This window comes from Aspergillus melleus, assembly GCF_016097325.1.
Source record: "Aspergillus melleus strain CBS 546.65 chromosome Unknown contig6, whole genome shotgun sequence".
NCBI lineage: Eukaryota > Fungi > Ascomycota > Eurotiomycetes > Eurotiales > Aspergillaceae > Aspergillus > Aspergillus melleus.
In genome coordinates, this window is record NW_025763375.1 from 3,264,796 (window position 1) to 3,281,071 (window position 16,276).

The window sequence follows — 16,276 nt, forward strand, 5'->3', positions numbered from 1 at the left end:
TGATCTGACTTGTGATTAAACTCCAACTTGAACACAGTAACTACATGTGTACACCCGAGTCACAAGATCATAGAGCGTGAAGCAATTTCCCCTTACCTTCTTATATCATTTTATATAAGTACGACCTGCGCTGTGAAAGCAGAGTTTCTTGCCAGTCCACCAGCATTAAATGGCATTTCATTAAAAAAATACATTACAAACTATATATACGAAGAGACTCCGTTAGACAGCAATCTATACATGGGCCCAACCCCAGGGCCTCAAAACCTGCATCTCGTCGATCAAGCAGAACGCGCCCCGTTCTTCCTGCCCGTGTTGCAATTCCCATTGCGCCACACGCTTTTGAATCTCTTTCCTGCTTCGATTCACGCCGCTCCATCGTCGCAGTCGATTCGACCACAGGCCTATCCAGATGTTCCACGTCGTGAGCCATTGCTCCCCGGGGTGAACTGCCTCGTATGCTGCGCCGTGGTATCCCACGCGCACTCGGGGATTCAAGTAGACGCCTGACAAGGTGGATAGGGGATTGTCTGCGTGGATGAGACAGCATTCCGAGCCTTCGAGATGCTTTTGAGCTAGGGAATCGGGAATTCCTCGGAAGCGTAGAGGGTTCTCGTGTGCGACGAACGGGGATGCGCGCATCGCAACTGAACAGGTAAGTCGGGGTTCCGACAGGGGCAGGAGGGGGAAAATCAATTTACCAATTCCATTCCAGCAGCTTGCCACGGGGATGGGCTCCATGCGCTTCAGGGCCTGCCGAGCCATGGACGAGTCAAAGTACGGCCACGTCTGCATGATGGGCTCGTGGCCTTGGAGATCGCGCAGCGCGAAAGTGTCATAGTAGGCCGGTGGATGCGAGAAGTCTAGCGAACAAGCGGCGGCATACTTGCCGTCCCGGGTTTGAAGGAGCTCAAGAACATCTTGTGTCTACTCCGTCGTGGTCAGTTGTGTCGCTCTTTTTCCTCCAGTGTCATCGGTGGTGGGTCCCCAACGGGTCCAACGTACCGTGAATACTACGTCGTTCAGGAAGAGAACACGGTCAAAGTAGATGCCCTGCTTCGCTAGGACTACTAGCGGCTGAAGGCTCAGATTCCGCAATCGCGATAGATACGGGATGCGCCGGAGTTCAGTGCCCGTTTGTTCCGACTGCAGCCATCCGTCGCCAATCGGAGGCTGAACGATCTCATCCTGATGCGTCACCTCGGAGAGCGTAACGTTTCGTGGGACGCCGAGGGGGTCCAGCATGCGATCCAGCTCAACGAGGGCTCCCTTCGTGTTGTCGTAGCTTCCGCTCTCGTAGATGCTGAGGTAGACATTCTCCGGGCCCAGAGCCTGAACCAAGTCCGTGACAGCTTGGTTCCAGTAATTCCGCAGAATCCATTCGTTGTTCCAGTGGATGCCGACGACGAACACGCGCTCGGAGTGTTGCTGGGATTTGCGCGAGATGCGCTCGTCGACGGAGACCAAGGGGTCGAGGCGGCGCTGGACGGTGGTGATTTCGGCAGCGGTCCAGATGAGAAAGAGGACGAGCACGGTCTGCAGGACACGTCGGTAGAGTCGAGGGCGACGGAGAGGGTCCGGACCCGGCCGGGAGATCAAGCGCATGGATCTGAAGGAGAATCAAAGGAGATGGACGATCAAAATGGGGGTGTCGCGATTGGCATCCATCGTGAAGATGATCGCCTTGAAGGGATGAACACAGGGGTAAAGGCATGGTGGCCGGTCCCCACCCGCCAAGGGGGTGGATGATTACGGCGCAGCCATCACATCTTGGACTCTTGGGATTCAGGAAGCCGTCATCGCGGTGGGGGTGTCCTTTGGAAGAGGCGTCGTTGCAACGTTTATAGGGGAGCCGGTGGAGGTCGTTGAGTGTTGAGTGTTGAGTGTTGACAATAATGATGAAGCCGAAGCATAGCGCTGCCCCCTTGGTCGACAATATAATGATATTAAAACTGGATATGAACTGCATAGCCGACACCAACCAACAGAGAACGATTGACCCCGTCTGAAAGTCTAGACTCAGTCGGAGATTAGCCAGGGGGGCCATTAAATGAGATACGCGAATCTCCACCAGTCAGACTAGGGAAAACGTCGATGGAAATTGGCCCCAAGAAGTGGAGATCCGGAGATTACGCCTTGGCGCGCTCTTTGGCCGTGGCTTTTAGGGCTTCGTCCGAGGTGAAATAGCCTCCCAGCTCTATCTCGCGCGGAATTCACCGTCGTTCGTCGTTGTTTCATGCCCATCATGGCCTTCACCGTCGTCAACGGGCAGATCTATACCCCCGGGTTGGCGATTGTCGACGCGCCGCAGCCCAACACTCCGCTGGGCGGAGGCAAGTACCGCTTCGTCCCAGTCCGTTGCTTTACCTCTCTGACTCAGTGGGAGTAGATACGCTTCACGTCGCCATCGACGTCTCCGGCAACGGTCAGCTCTCGTCCGACTCCTCGTCGGGCACCGAATTCCACCACATCAACCTCTTCCTCACATCTACCGACACCTCTAAGAACTTCACCATCTCCAATGGCACCTCGACGGACTCGGATGCCTACGTCGGCCCAGTCCTCGACTTGGAGCCTTCGTCCACCGTGAAACATGTCGACTGGACGTGGCCGGACTGTCTCGTGGGTGATGGTCAAGGGGGCTCCGGTTCCGCGCGAGGCAAATACAACATCTCCATGCACCAGTCCTTCCGGTGGAATGGGACGGACTACTACACGGTGTTCGACCTGCCCATCTCGGTGTCCAACAGCATCGAGAAGTCGGACGATCGGGTAGACTGCAAGTTGGTGGAGAATGACCTGCTCGAACCCCAGGAGGTGGCTGCCAGCAACGCTTCCTTACCCGGTCAGCCGTGGATCAACGGGGGAGCAAGCAGCAGCCAGGGTAATGACGATCAAGACGATGATGCGAACAGTCGTGCCAGTCAGACGCAGCCCGGTCTTAGGCAATGGGGACTGTTTGCACTGCTGGTGGGCGGACTGCTGTGGCTCTGAAGTGGAGAGAGGACAGTAGATGTATATATAATAGCACATACCCGACAAGAACAGGATGACTGGTCAAAACGCGACAACACACCCTGCTATTGAACGACACTAATAGTCGAACATACACCGTGTAGTACAGTAGGCAGTAGAACAGATCACGGAAGGATGAAAGACGGAAGAAGAAGATGATCGGCTCCACTTCCACGCTTTCCCCGCACGATCAGCAAACCCGCGTTTTCATCCCCCCACAAAGCTTCGTCCTCCGTCAACTTCCCGCGGTTCTTCGGTGAATGTGCAGAGATACGAATCATTGTGGGCGCAGGAGTAATCATGGAGCCCGGTCAATGGCAATGCAACGTCTGCCTGGCTCGGCTCAGTCGTCTAGAACATCTTCGACGGCATCTCAGGTCCCGTATGCAGATCAATCTGAGCCTCCATCGCGTCGCTGACCGAGACAGATGATAAGAAGAGACCATTTGAATGCTGTTTCTGCCGGAAGTTCTTTACTCGAAAGTAGGTTTATCGATCGCCCCCAATTCCGTCACTCCGCACACTGATATTGCCGTAGGGATGTGATGAAGCGTCATGAACGAGGCTGCAAGTTCAAGGTGAACCTCCCTGCTCAGCAGAGTCGCACGGACGACGAAACTATACCGGCTCACGGCACTGGCAACATCGACGACCATCTCGTGTTCCCTTCATCACTGGACTTCACCGCTCTCGACTGGTTGTATACCCCGCAAACCCCGAGCAGCATCGAGGTTGCCGAGAGACTAGAGTACCTGGCGTACTTTACCAGTGTAAGGGGCATGGTTGCATTTCTGGATAGAAATACGCTCGAGCAGAGGCAGAATCTGGTCTTGGATCATACGGTGCATGCCTGTGCGCAGGGCCTTGGGGAACAGAAACGTCCGCGGGAGCCTTCCTATCTGGATCTGTTGCACGGCCTAGGGAGCTCGACCGACGACTTCTTTAATACTGTCGAGTTTGACTTCCTCCGACCAGCTTCAGAGGAATCTGATCCCTTTCTTCCAATAACCGAAAAGATCGTGCAACTTCTCCGTTCTATCATCTCCAAGAAGCAGGATACACACGTCATCAAACTCAATTGGACCCCAGTGGTAAACGAGAACTGTTCTAATTTCTTCGCCCCTCAAAACATCCGCCGCTTTCTAGAATACTTCTGGTCCCTGTGGTATCCCAACTGCCCCATTGTGCACCGACCATTATTTGATCCTCAGACGGCGCAGCCCACTCTAATTTGCGTGATGGTCATCATCGGAGCGTGCCTGTCGCCGTGTGATGATGATGCCCGGAATGCCAGAATGTGGATGGATAGTGCAGAAGAGCTTGTTTTTAGCAACACCTATCATCGCGAGAGCCCCGGAGACAGCATAGAATCCGCCGTCGCCGAGGACACAAATGAGTGGACGAAAGGACGCTTAGAATGCATCCAGATGACCTATTTGGTTTGCTCGCTACAGAAAAGAGAAGGCTCTACGGAAGCACAGGCACGCGTGCGAAGGCACCGACATGCGATGATGGTTACGGTGAGTTACCTAGCGGGCCGGCTTCCCCCCACGAAGACAGTAGAGCTAACGGAGAGCAGCTGGCAAGGACGATTAGGTTCGAATCTGCCACCCACGAGGTTCTCAACACGGACTATCCTTCTGATACGTGGTGGCGAGGCTTTATTGCGCAAGAAGAACAGATCCGGTAGGCATTAAGTCGAATGAAAGAGCAAAGCCGGTGGTGTGCTGATACCGGATCTAGAACCCTCACGTACGTCTTCCTGTTTGATGCAGCTCTCACCATATTCCACAACTCTCCTCCACGCATGGTAGTTTCCGAGTTGAAGATGGACCTGGCTTGCCCAGAAGCATGTTTTCAAGCCGATTCAGCCGAAGAATGCTCTGCACGCCTAACGGAATGGGAGGGATCCATTGTCTGGAGCGAAAGACTTTCGGTATCGAATATGCTTCGGAAGATTTGCCAACGGGATTTAGAAGACTGGCAGGTGCACGAACTGGCTAGTATGGGAACGTTGAATCTATTCACTACCGTGCAATGTGCGCTCTCTCTGCCTTGATCACGTCGCTATCGCTAATGAACTCTCTACCCAGCGTTACATTCCCTCACTTTTCATCTACAGAATTCGTTGGTCTTCGAGTCATCCTTGCAGCCAGTGCAAACTGGGTTGGAAAATTGGAGACGCATCTGGAACAAGCGCCAACCAGAAGACAAGGACGTGCCGGACAGTCCCGATGAGATATGGAAGAAGATTGGGTTCGTGCATCATGCACCGGAATTTTGGCACCTAGCCCGGATTATCGTCGCTAGGGTTCGCTCGAATCCCGCAGCTGATGAGCAGCATACGCTTTCGAGCGCCGAGGCAGGCCTATCAAGATACGATCATACCGATATGAAGGGGGTGAACGAGTTGATCATGGAATATCAACGGCTCAATTTGGAGGGGACTAGCCCGCTATCTCCCGCGGGGACCTTCAATCTAAATGGATGTCCGGTCTAGCCTTCGCTTGGTGACGGTGACCTCAAAATCAGTTGGTTTGACAAACCAAAAATTCTCCGTATTCCACTTTTGGCTCTTCACGCCGAATTCAAAATCGCGAACGATTCGCGGTATCAGCTTGGACATCTCGAGGATCGAGATATGTTTTCCAATGCACGTTCGGGACCCAAGGCCAAACTATTAGGTGTCAGTGCGATGCATTCGAGACTCAAAGAGCGCAGCAAGAGAAGTCAAACTCACCGGCATATACATGTCGTTCATGATCTTCAGTCTCTCCGGGTCATTCTCCGCTTCTATCCATCTCTCCGGTTTGAAAGCCTTTGCGTCGGGAAAGACCTCCTCGTCATAGTGTGCCACCCAGGTGTTTACGCCCACCACCGAGCCGCCAGGGAAGAAGTAGCCGCCAATCTCTGCTCCGCCCACCGGAACTTCGCGCCACAGGGGCAAGCCTGTGGCGCTGTGTATGCGAAGAGCTTCTTTGATGACAGCCTGGAAGTACGGCATCTCTTGGCTTTCTTTGAACGTGACGCGAGCGCTGCAGCGACCTTGTGTGGTGAAATCATCGATTTCGTTGCGCAATCTTGCCAGCACGATCGGCGAATGCAGCAAGTAGTACATGATGGCCGACAGGCTGATGGCCGTGGTATCCGAGCCGGCAATGACGTTGGATTGACCCATCATGAAGAGATGATAGTCGGTGACCTTTTCGGGGTCTTTGTCTCGCGCTAAAGTCATTTTCTCCAAGAAGTCCTGCGTTTGGAGAGTATCGCTCCCGGGATTTCGCTTCGGCTGTGCGTTATGCTGTTGGATTCTCTCCCCCACGTACCGCATTATATAGGCTCGACCACCGGCTCCAGACCAGCTGAAGCGACTCAGCGGGCCGAATAGTCGGGGATGCCATTCGGGATAGATTCCGACCAGCGTGCTGTACGCCATCAGCTTCTGGAGCGCATCCATAGTGCCTTCGATATCGTGTCCTTGATCTAGAAAACCTACATGGGCGTCAGTCTTTGTGATCCTCTAAATAGCCCGGAGGAACTCACCAAATCTCTTCCCGAAGGTGATCTCGCCAATCACGTCAAAGGCGTAACATTGGAACCAATGCCCGAGGTTGAGAACCTCCCCGCGCGCTGTGAACTCGGTCAATCGCTGGGTGAAGATATCGGCACAATGATCGACGAATTGCTCATAGTGAACCAACGAGGTCATCGAATAGAGGCTGGAGAATCTCTTGCGCGTTTCGGCTGCATTGCACATCAGCTTTTCCCATACTTTGGTTACATTGGACAGACAACCCACCGTGTCGCTTTACATTACGGTCGGGAAACAAGGCCCACCGGTCGGGATCGGGGTGCTTCCAGCCCTCGTACCAGGCTGCCTTGGCGAATTTGCTGCCCGTTCCGTAGACTGTCTTGATGGCGGACCGGTCGCTGATACTGTAGTGGTCCGGGGCGATGCGCACGACGGGGCCGTATCGGCGATGGAGACGCACGTTGTCTTCTTCGAAGTGACCCCGTCGTACGCGATCAAAGTACCAGAGCTTGGTCAACCGAGTGAGAAAGGGCCCGGGGACGGAGGAAAGAGAGCGCAAAATGAAGGTTGTATAGAGGAGATGAAGTAGATAGTAGAGGATCCAGAGGGAAGGGAGGAGAAGAATGAGATACATGTTGGGAAAGAGGACAATCGGGGGGGGGGGGGGGGGTGTTCAGGGGGACAAGAACGAAAGATGTGAAAGGAACCGAGAGGAGTGAATCATGGCTTCCTATTATATGAACTGTTAAGTAGACTGTGATCTCACCGTCCGGCGTCTACACCGAGACTTGTTGGGGACGAAGAACAAGTCAAGTGATCGACTGGGGTCCGCCCCCGCCCCCGCCCCCGCCGCCACTGCGGAGAGCGGAGAGCGGAGATCGGATTTCCCTTAACTGAATAGTAAGTAACTACTGGACATGGGGGATGATTCAAAGCTATAACACTATAAGACTCCAGATTTACTCCTTTAATCACGAATATACATTGCACAGCCTTCCATTGGACGAGAGAACCCCCCGCATGGCAACCAGACAGAAAGAGCAGAGAGGGTAGATATTACAAAATAAATATAACAATAACATAGGGAAAAGAATAGAGAAGATTGCCCACAACGGTACCCGGTATCAGTGTTGTCCTGGCCACCCGTAGTGAATCGTAAGTGGTAGGAAACCAGCCTCCGCATCATCCAAGTTCACACCCTAAAACGACCGATCGCCCCATAGTCCGACAATGCCCATCGCCAGAGCCAGTCCGGAGAAAACGGCGCGCACTCGCTGAAAGCGTCGCTCGGTCTCCAGCTCCCTCCGCACGCTCTCGCCGTTCACATTCTCATCGGCCTCCACGACCACAAGATCCTCCTCCTTCTTGGGCGCCGACTTGCCGGAGAGGAACAAGAACCCCGTGTCCTGGATGAAGCTCTGCAGCCAGGGCTTGAATCCGGCGGCGCGATGGAACCAGTAGTCGAGAGCGTAGGTGCCGAGGGCCGACGTCACGCACATCCAGACCAAGTACGGGTGCTTGCGGTGTTGAGGGGAGACGCTGTAGGCAAAGAGCAGACAACCATTGGCCAGGTTCGATAGCCGCAGGCCGTGTTTCCGGTTGAGGCGCTTGACCTCGTGCAGCGACCGGGCGGCGTTGGCGGAGGTCGGCAGGAGACTAAGAGAGGGCACGGTGACGGCTGAGGCGGAGTAGGAAAGACCCTAACAGTTCCAACCAACGCGTTAGCCAGCACGACGGAATCATTGGGGACGTTGGTTGGACGTGGGACGTACTGTCAACAGACCCAGAGACACGGTGCCGACAAATTTGCTGACGGTGATGGGACACGCCATTATGATAGCGGAGGCTTCGAACAACACTAGAACAGGCAATCAAGGAGGCAAGCAGGCAAGTGCGAGATGAAAAAGCCAACCCCGATGGATGAGTTCCTCGGGAAGAAGAAAGATGAAGATGAAGATGAAGAAAGAAAGAAAGAAAAGAAAAGAAAAGGTGACGTCCCCGGCCTGAGGCGCGCCCGACGCCGCCAATCACCGCCGGGCCATTATTTATTATTGTTCACCAGGAGTTCGTTCTAGGGAGTACATACATACAGAGTACTAAGGTGGTGAGTAGGTAGTTAATGGCTATTTTTACTACTCTTAGACGTGTCTCGACTCAGGACTAAAGAGATCCTCCTCGAGTCCCTACTACGGTGGTCCTGAACAGAGGGCATGACGGGAGTTATGCACTGATGAGTCATGGCCCGTGCATAGCTTTTCAGGCACTCAGGCCAACCGCAGTCGGCCCGTGGCAGCCGAGGTAACTGCCTAAAGGAGCCGATCGCTCTTTGTTCACCTGCGCTTCCTAATCTCCATACTATTCCCTCTTTCTCTCTCATCCCATTTCATCCCATTTCATCCCTTCAATTGCCGCCGCCATGTCTCTTCCCAAGTCCCAATACCTCAGCAATACCTGGAAGGACGGTCTATTCAGTAAGTCATCTCCTTACTATGGCCAACCGAGTTATCGATGCTGACCCTCCCAACCCAGCGAATAAAGTGGTCTTCTGCACCGGCGGGGCGGGCACTATCTGCAGTGCCCAAGTGCGCGGCCTGGTCCACCTAGGCGCCGATGCCTGTATTGTAGGCCGCAATGTCGAGAAGACCGAAAAGGCCGCACGAGACATTGCCACGGCTCGCCCGGGGGCCAAGGTCATCGGCATTGGTGCTGTCGACGTGCGCAAGCTCGAAAGCGTCCAGAGCGCCGTGGACCGCTGCGTCAAGGAACTCGGAGCCATTGACTTTGTGATGTATGTCGATCCAACGGGGCCCTCGATATCCTGGGCGCTTTTCGTCTGACATGACATATCTCGTATAGTGCCGGTGCGGCGGGCAACTTTCTCGCCTCAATTAACCAACTGTCGCCCAATGCCTTCAAGTCCGTCATGGATATCGATGTGTTGGGTTCTTACAACACGCTCAAGACCACGCTGCCCTACCTAGTGGAGTCTGCCCACAAGCACAAGGTAGACTCGAAGACTCGTAAGTTTGCCTCCTGACCCTCTCTGTAGATCCTCTAGCGAGTCATCATATACTCATCTATTCCCCCTCGCTAGTGAACCCGTCGCCAGCCGGTACCGGTGGGAGAATCATCTTTGTCAGCGCAACTATTCATTACAGGACCATGCCCTTCCAAACCCACGTGTCTGTGGCCAAGGCCGGTGTTGACGCCTTGTCGCACAGCGTTGCCATCGAGTTTGGTCCGCTTGGCGTGACCTCAAACATCATCGCCCCGGGCCCCATCGCATCAACCGAGGTAAGCTTGTCGCCGGGAGAGAGTCGACCTCCTTGAATTCCCTCGTTAATGTCGCGCAGGGTCTGGACCGCCTGCTTCCCTCTGATTCTCTGGAAGAATATACCAAATCCCAGCCGCTCGGCCGATTTGGCTCCATCCGTGATATCGCGGATGCCACGGTGTATCTCTTCGCCGACAGCGGAAGCTATGTATCCGGGCAGACGCTCGTTGGTAAGCAATTCTCTTGCTCTGCGGTGCCATATGGGAGCTGACATTGGCCCTACAGTGGATGGAGCATCCTGGCGCATGTCTGCCGGAGGTGCAGCATACGGAAAGTTGAACTACCCCGACTTTCTCCTATCGGGGGATGCGGTTCCCAACGTCAAGGGACAGAAGTCGAAGTTGTAAGTAGCCACCTTAGCGTTCGTGTTGTGAATATCCTTTGTACATACTGCTGTTGCTGTTCGGATTTCCCCGCCTTTTCGTTCTTTGTTTCGTTCTTTCGTCTTTGTTGGATCCTCAGTTCTACCCGCGGCAGCCATCGTTGAGGCAATTGGACAAAGATTCCATATCTTAGGACAATGACCTTGTGACCCAGGTGGAAGGCACCGGATACCAAACAATGATGAAGTGGCCTCAAATATCCTGTTCCCCGCCAGCTCGCCCTGCTCCGTTGAGGGCCTTGGAATCTTACCTCCAAATAGACCGAGCTCCCTTCAGGGTCTATTGTGCATCACTTGTGCAAGACTGTGCTTCAACCAAGCCTTTGTAATGTGCGTACATAAGGCTGGGCTCGCTATAAATAACGGGGATCCACGTCCTGGACCTTTTCCTAGACAATTCACTCGAGAACTATATACCACAACCAATCAATTCAACATACTCGAGTATCTACAATAACCAACACTATATACACCATACACCTTTCTACAACCTTTTAACTTTCATTGCATCTACACTACATCTTCTAAGCATCATACCGTATCTATAAGCCCTCTTCTACCCTAACCCCCAAAGTCAACAGAGATTCGTCAGCACCCAAGAAAGGCAAAAACACGCAAACCATTCACCCTAAAAGCCCGGTATAGTATTGATCGCATCATGGCATCTCGGGGGCGGAACGAGGAGGACCTCGAAGAGCAGTTCAATGCGCTGGCTGAGGAGCTTGAACGCGTCCGAGGGGAATCCCAATCCTATTTAGAGGCGATGAACCAGGCGAGGAAGGAAGCGGACCACTATAAGGGCAGAATGGTTATCAGCGAAAACCGCTGCACCAGGGCCGAGGAGGAAAAGGAACGATATTACGAGGAGAGTCAACAACATCTCGCGGTGGCTCAAGAGGCAAAGGAGAAGACCATGCAATACAAGAGCCAGGCTGAGCGACGTGAAAAAGAAATAACGGGCCTGCAGACGGACTTGTCTACCTCCGTGGGGGTCTCGCAGACTCTCGAGAGCGAGCTAGGCGAGTTGAAAATTGCCTTCTCGAAAGTCGCCGATCGAGTGAAACATGGAAATGGCGACAAAGTGGACACTGCAAGGATGCTAGTACAAAAAATGAAGAAATTGCGGCAGCTCGACAACCAGCTGGAGAACGAACTTACGACAGAAATGGGGACGGGAGATCAAGAGGGAAGTGCAGAAGAGACAGCATCCAGTCGTGTTCCTCCCGAGTGGGAGCAGGCCGAGGAGAGCGGTTTTCTGGGACTGTCTTTGGACGATGAACTGGAGAATTGCGATCAAAGACGAGGCTTCGACAACGACAGCCCAAGACTGTCCAGCGACGAGTCCGTATCTTCTCAGGGCACAAGTCTATTCGATGCAGATAGGACTCGAGATGGCTCCCCACCCACAGATCAGTCAGACGACGACGATGATGACGATGACGACGAGAAAGTTGACCTGTCTCGGACGAAGTCAGTAGAACTGGCTTCACAGCCGGCGTGGGATTATCTGAACAATACGCCTGACCACGTTCCCAGCTCTGAGTCCAGCCCGCCTGAGCCCAAGAAGCAGGAGCATCCTGAGTTCCGCCTGGATCTTTTGGAGCAGAGTGGACCTCGGAAGCGAGCTCGCATTCGCGAAATTCAGGACAAGGCCCTGGTGAAAGAGCCCAACCCGTGGAAAGGCGGCCAGAAGTCTCGCCTTCCGGTGAATCTGGTGAAAGACCTCTCGCGCTTGACGTTGCAGGGCAAGTCGGACAAGAAGCCGACCAAGCCAAGTGCGAAGCAGGTCATGTCCTTCGTGAAGCAGCTGCCGGGCAACTCGCATACCGACAGATTCAAGCATCTCCGGCCAGATCGTTTTAAACGGTCCAAACGCGAAAAGCCGTCGGTCAGGGACTCGGCTGCCGTCGAATATACGGTCGTCGTTGATCCGGCCATGGCGCAGGACACGAATATGTTTGGCGATCAAGTCCCGGCCAACCAGTCGGCTCGTCAGTCTACGCAGACCGTCGCAGGCAATTCCAGCGGCATCCATGGGAATATGTTCGCCCCCGAGGTGCTCGCTCCCCCCGTACCCGTTTCTCAAGTAACGACTACCAGCACCGCCAACGTCGCCAACAGCAATGCACCTCTCCAGCACTCGGGACCATGGGCGTCGCCGCCGAAGCCACAGCCTATTGCTCAGCCGCTGCGGAAGTACAAACCCCTCGGCCCGCCCAAGGACAGCCCCAGATTGCCCCGGATCGTGCGACACAACTACCCCGGCGCCATCTACCGCCCGACACCGTACGGACAGGGCGCTACTCGCCTGGACCTTCCCTGGGCGGCATGGATGACGAAGATTCGTGGCGAGAAGAAGCAGGCGTCGAGCGCAGCAGCCGGCGCGCTGGCGCAGACCGGCTGGGAGGGCTGGGACTTCGACGTCTTCCAGCAGGGCGCGGGCAGCGCGGATTTACTGCCGGAGCAACGGAGGGTCTTACTGAAATGGCGCATCGTATTTGTGGGCATTGTGCTGCTATTTCTTCTCTGGTTATTTACTCACAGTGAAGTAAGCATCAACGACCGGGACAGGTGGATGGAGGTCAACGACGTACCACGATCGGTTCTAAGGCATATGCGCGGCCAGCCGAGGCTGAATTATAGATGGATGGACATTCTGGATTACGAGATGGTGCGCTGGTCCGGAATCGACCGAGTGGCTCTGGGGTGATGGATTCTCAAGAATTGATGCTCCCGGGCAATTAGGGCTCCAGCATCCGCATGGCGTCATCCGCGGGGCAGTCGACTGACCATACATAAATCTCGCCCTCGTCCGGCTCCGTGTCTCTTTCTTCTTTTATTTTTCCCCTTCTCTCCTCCTCCCATACAGGAGTCATCAGATCAGGATGACGGCGACGACCCCTTCCGACTCCGCAATTCACCAGGCCGGCACCACTGATGGATGGCACGGAGTCATCTCGGAGAGTGGCCCCTTCAAGCCGGCCGCGGGGCGCTACCATCTCTACATAGGTACGAGCACCTAACCGAGTATTTAAATATCCCTCATCGCTGAGTATCCAGGTCTTTTCTGTCCCTTCGCCCACCGGGTCAACTTGGTGCGGCACCTGCGAGGCCTCACGGACATCCTTCCTGTGTCCATCGTCAAACCGTATCCCAAGGGCGACGCCAACGGCTGGCCGGGCTGGCGATTCCCTCAGACCGACGACGAATACGAGGGCGCCACGGTCGACCACTTGTATGGCAGCACCTTTATGCACGAGATCTACTTCAAAGCCGACCCCAATTACAAAGGCCGGTACTCGGTCCCCATGCTGTGGGATAAGGAGACCGAGACGATCGTGAACAACGAGTCGGCAGAATTACTACGCTGGCTTCCAACGGCGTTTGATTCTATCCTGCCACCAGACCCTGCTTTCAATCTGTATCCGAAGGCGCTGACGCCGGAGATCGACGAGCTTTCGCCGTGGCTGCAGTCGGATCTGAACGCCGGAGTGTACAAGGCTGGGTTCGCGGATTCGCAGGATAGCTACGACCGGGCGGTCCCCGTAGTCTTTCGCGCTCTAAATAAACTCGAAGTCCTGATCAGCCAGAACGGAGGACCCTTCATCCTAGGACAACAGTTGACGGAGTTGGATCTGAGGGCCTATGCGACGATCATCCGGTTCGACGCCATCTACGTCCAGCATTTCAAATGTAATCTGGGCATCATTCGTCACGACTATCCGGTGATCCGCAATTGGCTGAAGAACCTTTACTGGAATGTCCGCGGCTTCCGGGAGTCGACTGACTTCAGGCATATCAAAGAAAATTGTAAGACTAGGATTGGATTTCCCAGCCGGGAACTTGTGACTAATGCGGAGTAGACACGAAAAGCCACGGCGACATCAACCCCAAGGCTATCACCCCGATGGGACCGATTCCCAACGTAGAGTCGGGCGTTGAGGAGGATTGGAGTAGGCTGCGAGTTGGCCATATTGATGTCTAATGATCAAAGCTCTAAATTACAATTAAGGATACATAATATGATCGCTTTGCCGCAACACATCGGTAAGCCGTCGACGGAATAAAAACACCGGCAAGTCATCCTATACACCGAACACCGCAGCCGAGATCAAGTCCCCAAGCGTTATGGGTGATTTTCTCGGCCTAGGGCCGTTGGAAAGCTGGGACCGTAGGCCAGCTGCTCCAAACGAATCGATTCGGCCGTGTCGCGCCGGCGCTGCGGCAAGATCTGATCGACGCTGGAATTGCGAGTCCCGGGCTGCCGCCCTGCCTCCCCGTCAAGCTTGCTTGGAGCCGATAACTCGGATTCCTTGGAGGCCCGTCTGGATGCCGGTTGCAGGGCGGCGCGTTCCGCCGCCACGGCCGCGTTGCATCGGCGACGGACGGAGAAGATGGCGGTGCCCAAGGCCACAACCCACCAGGAGAACATGACGGGGAGGGCGCGGTACAATTGATCATCACAGCCGTTACTCCAGATTTGGATGAGGACCTGGTAGGTCTCGTGTGCGGGGAGGACGTATCCCCAGCGGAAGAATCCCGGGCTCAGTTCGAAGGGGCTGATGGTACTGGCCACGTTCACGATGGCCCAGGTGAGGACGCAGAAAGGCATGAATTGCATGGGGACGAAGGTGGTGAGGATGTCCATGATGAGGAAGTTGATATGCATGTAGAGCCAGATAGCCATCCACGACAGGGCGAACTGGTTTCCATTCACCTCCCAGGACTCCCGGAAGGACCAGATGTAGGCGACCATGAACAGGGCCCCAACGAAGGTGTATGCGGCTGAAATACACATGCGTAGCAACCCGTTGGCGTGCCAGTCCAGCTTGGTCAAGATCTTGAACTGGGCGGAGATGCCATTCAGGGCCATCATGAAGAAAAACTGCTGAATGACGGGCATGACAAAGGACACCGTATTGTAGAGCACTCGCGTCCCTTGCTCGGTCACTTTGAGATTGATCTCCGTGGCCTGGATCGGGTCTAGGAAGGCTTGCAACGCAGTCGGACTCGTCAGGTTGGCAAAGGGAAGCACGTCCGAGGCATTCTTTGCGTAGTACATCGAGCGGGTGACGGCGAACAGCGTTTGTAGGCTGGAGTAGACGGCACTCATCGACATGGCGGGATACCGGGCCCCATTCCAGACGTAGGTGAGCGCGTTCGCACTGTCGTACGGGCCTGGGCCCCCTTCCAAGGCCGAGGTTAGGTTCGTCGACGCCTGTGAATTGGCATACACGGCGCCCCAGTAATCTCCGCTGCAGACCGCCGCTCTTACCTCGCGAGGCGTCGGAAACGTTTTGACGTCGGAGCGTTGCAGCGTAGGGAAACTGTCGCCTCGAAGGGTGGCGTATGCATCGAGCACGGACTGGCCCACGACACCGCCGTCATAGTCCACATATAAAATCTTCATGTTGTGGAAGCGAGTTGAGCTGCGGAACTGCGTCGCATAGAGATAGGACATATTGGCGAGGAACAGAATTTGGAGAAGAACAAAGCTGCCCGCCACAGCCAGAGTAAACTGCTTGCGGAACCCCATGTTGGATATCACTCAGGTCAAGCCGGTGTAGACGCTTGTTTGATGAAGCTATCATAGAGGGGTATGAGGGAGACATAGTTATATATTTTTTGGTGTGAATAACTCAATATATAGTACTCTCGGAGTAGGGGATTGTCGGCATACCGGAGGCCGAATACCGACCACGGTGGTGGAGATAATATAGTACTGTGTGTAGCCTTAACGACCCACCTCTCAAGACTTTTTCTGAATTTTTGAATGATGATCGATGAAGATTGCATGATAGAATGAGATCCCAATGGATTAAAGAACCCGGAGACCACGCTAGTCTCGCCACGGACTAGCGCGGGAGCCGATCCCGGGCGATCTTCCGCTGACTCAGCGGAAGGCCGGCTGTGGGTACCCGATTTATGCCTGGAAGCCTGGAAGCCTGAGAGCCGAGAGCGAGTACGAAGTACGAAGTACGGGGGTGGCCCTAGGGCCAGTTGAAACGATGTG

At 54.6% G+C, this 16,276-nt stretch overlaps 9 protein-coding genes across 9 annotated transcripts; 5 read left to right on the forward strand and 4 right to left on the reverse strand.

The window, feature by feature from the left end:
- Window positions 1-234: 234 nt before the first annotated feature.
- Window positions 235-1,605, reverse strand: LDX57_010893 (glycosyltransferase family 69 protein; the record flags this gene model as incomplete). Its single annotated transcript, XM_046092638.1, has 3 exons — window positions 235-647; window positions 702-927; window positions 1,006-1,605. 3 exons carry the CDS (start codon window positions 1,603-1,605, stop codon window positions 235-237), a joined length of 1,239 nt encoding a protein of 412 aa, XP_045948616.1.
- Window positions 1,606-2,245: 640 nt separating this feature from the next.
- LDX57_010894 (uncharacterized protein) lies at window positions 2,246-2,994 on the forward strand (the record flags this gene model as incomplete). The annotated part of the gene is made up of 2 exons (XM_046092639.1): window positions 2,246-2,357; window positions 2,390-2,994. The coding sequence occupies 2 exons, from the start codon at window positions 2,246-2,248 to the stop codon at window positions 2,992-2,994; spliced, it is 717 nt and encodes a 238-aa protein (XP_045948617.1).
- A 321-nt stretch (window positions 2,995-3,315) lies between these two features.
- Window positions 3,316-5,515, forward strand: LDX57_010895 (transcription factor domain-containing protein; the record flags this gene model as incomplete). The annotated part of the gene is made up of 6 exons (XM_046092640.1): window positions 3,316-3,397; window positions 3,444-3,498; window positions 3,554-4,535; window positions 4,595-4,701; window positions 4,759-5,054; window positions 5,109-5,515. The coding sequence occupies 6 exons, from the start codon at window positions 3,316-3,318 to the stop codon at window positions 5,513-5,515; spliced, it is 1,929 nt and encodes a 642-aa protein (XP_045948618.1).
- A 180-nt stretch (window positions 5,516-5,695) lies between these two features.
- LDX57_010896 (cytochrome P450) lies at window positions 5,696-7,181 on the reverse strand (the record flags this gene model as incomplete). The annotated part of the gene is made up of 3 exons (XM_046092641.1): window positions 5,696-6,507; window positions 6,559-6,759; window positions 6,815-7,181. The coding sequence occupies 3 exons, from the start codon at window positions 7,179-7,181 to the stop codon at window positions 5,696-5,698; spliced, it is 1,380 nt and encodes a 459-aa protein (XP_045948619.1).
- A 565-nt stretch (window positions 7,182-7,746) lies between these two features.
- LDX57_010897 (uncharacterized protein) lies at window positions 7,747-8,379 on the reverse strand (the record flags this gene model as incomplete). Its single annotated transcript, XM_046092642.1, has 2 exons — window positions 7,747-8,247; window positions 8,320-8,379. 2 exons carry the CDS (start codon window positions 8,377-8,379, stop codon window positions 7,747-7,749), a joined length of 561 nt encoding a protein of 186 aa, XP_045948620.1.
- Window positions 8,380-8,963: 584 nt separating this feature from the next.
- On the forward strand, window positions 8,964-10,228 carry SPS19 (SDR family oxidoreductase; the record flags this gene model as incomplete). The annotated part of the gene is made up of 6 exons (XM_046092643.1): window positions 8,964-9,018; window positions 9,077-9,335; window positions 9,404-9,567; window positions 9,642-9,841; window positions 9,901-10,051; window positions 10,107-10,228. 6 exons carry the CDS (start codon window positions 8,964-8,966, stop codon window positions 10,226-10,228), a joined length of 951 nt encoding a protein of 316 aa, XP_045948621.1.
- Window positions 10,229-10,921: 693 nt separating this feature from the next.
- LDX57_010899 (uncharacterized protein) lies at window positions 10,922-12,973 on the forward strand (the record flags this gene model as incomplete). The annotated part of the gene is made up of 1 exon (XM_046092644.1): window positions 10,922-12,973. One exon carries the CDS (start codon window positions 10,922-10,924, stop codon window positions 12,971-12,973), a length of 2,052 nt encoding a protein of 683 aa, XP_045948622.1.
- A 175-nt stretch (window positions 12,974-13,148) lies between these two features.
- Window positions 13,149-14,248, forward strand: LDX57_010900 (putative cell wall organization protein/glutathione transferase (Gto3); the record flags this gene model as incomplete). Its single annotated transcript, XM_046092645.1, has 3 exons — window positions 13,149-13,272; window positions 13,324-14,073; window positions 14,127-14,248. The coding sequence occupies 3 exons, from the start codon at window positions 13,149-13,151 to the stop codon at window positions 14,246-14,248; spliced, it is 996 nt and encodes a 331-aa protein (XP_045948623.1).
- Window positions 14,249-14,389: 141 nt separating this feature from the next.
- Window positions 14,390-15,799, reverse strand: LDX57_010901 (SNG1 family protein; the record flags this gene model as incomplete). Its single annotated transcript, XM_046092646.1, has 1 exon — window positions 14,390-15,799. One exon carries the CDS (start codon window positions 15,797-15,799, stop codon window positions 14,390-14,392), a length of 1,410 nt encoding a protein of 469 aa, XP_045948624.1.
- Window positions 15,800-16,276: the final 477 nt, after the last annotated feature.